We start from the raw sequence: 3,937 nt of genomic DNA, 5'->3' as shown, positions 1-3,937 counted from the left end.
TATCAAAACTCACAGAAGCAGCAGTCAAGAAATCAGACGACATATTGCATTAGGCAATCTGCTGCACAAGAACTTTTTAAAGTGTTAAAGAGCAAAGATGTCAGTTTGAGGACTAAGGTGCGCCTGACCCAAGCCATGGTGTTTTCAATAACCTCATATGCATGCGAAAGCTGGACAGTGAATAAGGAAGACCATAGAAAAATTGATGCTCTTGAGTTATGGTGTTGGAGGAGAATATTGAAGGAGAATGTCAAGAGAACCAATAGATCTGTTTTGGATGAAGTGCAGCCAGAGTGTTACTTAGAGGCCAAGATGGCCAAACTTTGTCTCTCATACTTTGGGCATATTGTCAGGAGGGAACAGTCGCTGGAGAAGGACATCATGTTTAGTAAGATGGAGGGTCAGAGAAAAAGAGGAAGACCCCCAACAAGATGGATTGGCCAGGTGGCAGCATCGATGGACTCAAGTGTGGCACCAGTAGTGACGTTGGCCCAGGATTGGACCTTGTTTCATTCTGCTGTGCATAAGGTCGCTATGAGTCGGTGCCGACTCTATGGCACCTAACAACAACAATAACAATAATAGAAGAAAAAAAATTATAGAAATTGTTAAAGTATGATTGAATTTGAAGCATGATAGTATATACAATGTCCTTTATCTTTCTTATTCTACTCTATAATTGGAACTTTGAAGGAAATATTTAATATTAATGCTATCTTTTAATGTTGGGATAGAAACCTATATTGTCTAACCATTTGGGATTATGTTCACCAGTAGTTTGACAAAGATATTCTTTTTCACCTTACTGATGGTTTTCCTCTGACTAGATTATAAACAATGTTTTAAAAGAATGGATGTTGTAGTCTATCAAATGTTTTTTGGCGTCTAGGTAGATGACAATGTAGATTATTTTTGATACATACTTGTTTCATGCATGAGATGGGTAGATTTTCAAGTGTTAATTTGGATTTCCATTTATTCATGTAATAAGTTATATCACTTTATTATATAGTTTGGATATGCTTTGTAATCTTTGCATACATATTCATAAATATAATGGATATCCATGCTTCACAGTTTGGGGTAATAATTTTTATTTATTTGTTCCTGCCTTTTCCATTTTGTTTCCTATTTTTAATTGCTAAACTCTGCCTATTTATAAAGTTAGCTCTACATCACTAAAAATGCAAGTGCTCCAATTGTTTCATATTTATTCTGTTAAATACCAAAACAAGTGTATACAGTCATTATATAAAGAACTGTTTTACTTGTTAGACATTCAGTGTGGTTGTTTATATTCACTGAATTGTGGTTATAGAATGAGAATATTTGTTGATAATCTTATCTCACTCTAGAACCACACATTTCCTTTGGACTTTTTGTATCAAGGGAGCTTGCAGACAGGATGAGGATCTTACACATTAGCTGGTCATAGATGATAGCTTTCATATAAGGGAGAGGAAGAAAAAGTGTAGAAATCTACAAGACGTAGAATGGAATCACTAAAGTCATTCGGCCACTAAGTTGTTGCTGTTGTTGTTAAGTGCCATCAAGTCAGTTCTGACTCATAGCGACCCTGTATAGGGTTTCCAAGGAACAGATGGTGAATTTGAACTGCTGATCTTGTGAAGCAAACTGACCTTGTGGTCAGTGCTTTATCTCACAGCGCCACACCAGGATTTCATGTAAGGGAGAGAAAGGAAAAAGTGTAGAAACCTATGAGAGGTAGAATGGAATCACTCAGGCCATTCAGTCACTAAGGTAAGAGGGCTGGATTTGAATTAGCTGTCTGAGCCTGGAACCAGACAGCTAGATACTAAGTTCTGGTTTTAGTAAATCTGTGTGACCTTAGGTAATATACAGTGACTTTTCTCTGTCTAGGTAAAATGGTAGTAATAATGATATTATATGAAACTGAATGAATGAATATGTCATGTGCTTGGTGGTGCTGGTGATATGCTGTGGAGTCAGTTGCAACTCATAGCAACCCTGCATGTGATTTCTGATGCTGTATGTGCTCATAACAAATTAAGTGCTCAATGAATAGGTAGCCATTATCTGTTCAATAGCACTGAAGCCTCATGACCAGAAATAAAAATGATATAAAAGACGTGGGAATACATTCCAAAGTCACATATGTCAAAGTTGAAAGAAAAAGATATACATCAATAAGTACTTATAAAATTATATGAAATTGGAGTTGGGGACAGCTATGAGTTGGAAATGGCAGTAGGCTTGGGTTACCAAAATACAGTTCTAACTTCAAAATATTTATCAATAAAGAGATCCTTATATAATCATGTTTTAAAATGCATCACAATTTCAAGCTTCCCTGATTCATGTCTTTTTCTAACCCTGCAAGTGATTTAGTCACATGGCCAGAAGGAGTCACACTACTGTGATGAATTCTTTCTGATGGGACTTTCCCAATCCTCAGAGCTCAGGCTTTCTCTGTGGGTATTCTGTCTCATCATATACCTGATAATCCTCCTGGGAAACAGCTTCCTCATTGTCATCAGCATCCTAGATTCCCGACTCCACACCCCCATGTACTTCTTCCTTGGGAACCTCTCATTCCTGGACATCTGTTACACCTCATCGTCCATTCCTTCAATGCTCATCTCATTTAGATCTCAGAGAAAATCCATTTCTTTCCTTGGCTGTGCACTGCAGATGGTTTTCTCACTTAGTTTGGGCTCCACTGAATGTGTCCTCCTTGCTATGATGGCCTATGACAGGTACGTGGCCATATGCAACCCACTGAGATACATGATCATCATGAACAAGATATTATGTGCACACATGGCTGCATGGTCCTGGATCATAGGCTGTGCAAACTCCCTAGTGCAAACAGTCCTAACAATGGTGTTGCCTTTCTGTGGGAATAATGTTACCAGCTGTTCCTTGCAAACCCTACATGGAGTCACTTTGAGTCAAAACTGACTCAAAGGCACTTAACAACAGCAATAATGAAACAAAGGTCTAACCAACTAAAGAAGAAATTTCCATTGTGATGTATGCAGAGTAGCATAGGAGCAAACCCAGGCTAATCAAATTCAATACCAAGCGTGTTGCCTCATATAAAAGAGGCATTATTTTTGCTACTGTTGTCAAACTGATAGAATGTGAACCTGGAGCCAGTCTTTACTAGTATATGGGGAACGTCTAACTGAGAGGTAAATCAGAGCTGTGAGGAAGAAGATTTGTCTGATGCTATTGTTTTAACTCTTGGATTCAGATATGTCTAGAGTCAGATTCACTGGTTTTCGTTTGTTTTAGTTACATGTATCATTGTATTATCTTTTTTAATTAAAAAAATTTTTTTGAATTGGATTTTCATCTCTTAAAATTATATAGTTCTACCTCTTTTTTGTGACGCCAAGGAGGCCATCGGCTGCTTCACCATGAAGCTGAACATCTCCTTCCCGGCCACTAGCTGCCAAAAACTCATTGAAGTGGATGATGAACGCAAGCTTCGTACCTTTTATGAGAAACGAATGGCCACAGAAGTTTCTGCTGACTCACTGGGTGACGAGTGGAAGGGTTATGTTGTCTGCATCAGTTGTGGGAACAACAAGCAGGGTTTTCCCATGAAGCAGGGCATCTTGACGCATGGCCGTGTCCGCCTGCTTCTGAGTAAGGGGCATTCCTGTTATAGACCAAGGAGAACTGGAGAAAGAAAGCGAAAATCTGTCTGGGGTTACACTGTGGATGCCAACTTGAACGTTGTCAACTTGGTCATAGTAAAAAAAGCGAGAGAAAGATATCCCAGGACTGACAGATACAATTGTGCCTCGTCACCTGGGGCCCAAGAGAGCTAGCAGAATCCACAAAAATTTCAATCTCTCTAAAGAAGATGATGCCCATCAGTATGTTGTGAGAAAGCCACTGAACAAAGAAGGCAAGAAACCCAGGACCAAAGTGCCCAAGATTCAGC

General features: G+C 38.9%; 2 protein-coding genes across 2 annotated transcripts in view; both read left to right on the top strand.

Moving 5' to 3' along the window:
* LOC102833406 (olfactory receptor 13D1-like) overlaps window positions 1–3,248 on the top strand; it is a 14,345-nt gene extending 11,097 nt beyond the window's left edge. Inside the window, exons 3-4 of the mRNA XM_006864739.1 lie at window positions 2,371–2,906; window positions 3,239–3,248. Coding sequence (XP_006864801.1) covers window positions 2,371–2,906; window positions 3,239–3,248 — 546 coding nt within the window. The remainder of the gene's footprint in view (window positions 1–2,370; window positions 2,907–3,238) is intronic.
* A 156-nt stretch (window positions 3,249–3,404) lies between these two features.
* Window positions 3,405–3,821, top strand: LOC102833016 (40S ribosomal protein S6-like). The gene has a single exon (XM_006864738.1). The coding sequence runs from the start codon at window positions 3,405–3,407 to the stop codon at window positions 3,819–3,821; it is 417 nt and encodes a 138-aa protein (XP_006864800.1).
* Window positions 3,822–3,937: the final 116 nt, after the last annotated feature.

The sequence above is a fragment of the Chrysochloris asiatica genome, unplaced genomic scaffold (assembly GCF_000296735.1).
Source record: "Chrysochloris asiatica unplaced genomic scaffold, ChrAsi1.0 scaffold00069, whole genome shotgun sequence".
In the NCBI taxonomy this organism is placed as follows: domain Eukaryota; kingdom Metazoa; phylum Chordata; class Mammalia; order Afrosoricida; family Chrysochloridae; genus Chrysochloris; species Chrysochloris asiatica.
This window is presented reverse-complemented; position numbering and strand designations above follow the sequence as displayed.

What these genes read in the sequence shown, in the direction of transcription:
- LOC102833016 (XM_006864738.1), top strand. Translation starts at nt 3,405, where the DNA reads ATGAAGCTGAACATCTCCTTCCCGGCCACTAGCTGCCAAAAACTCATT.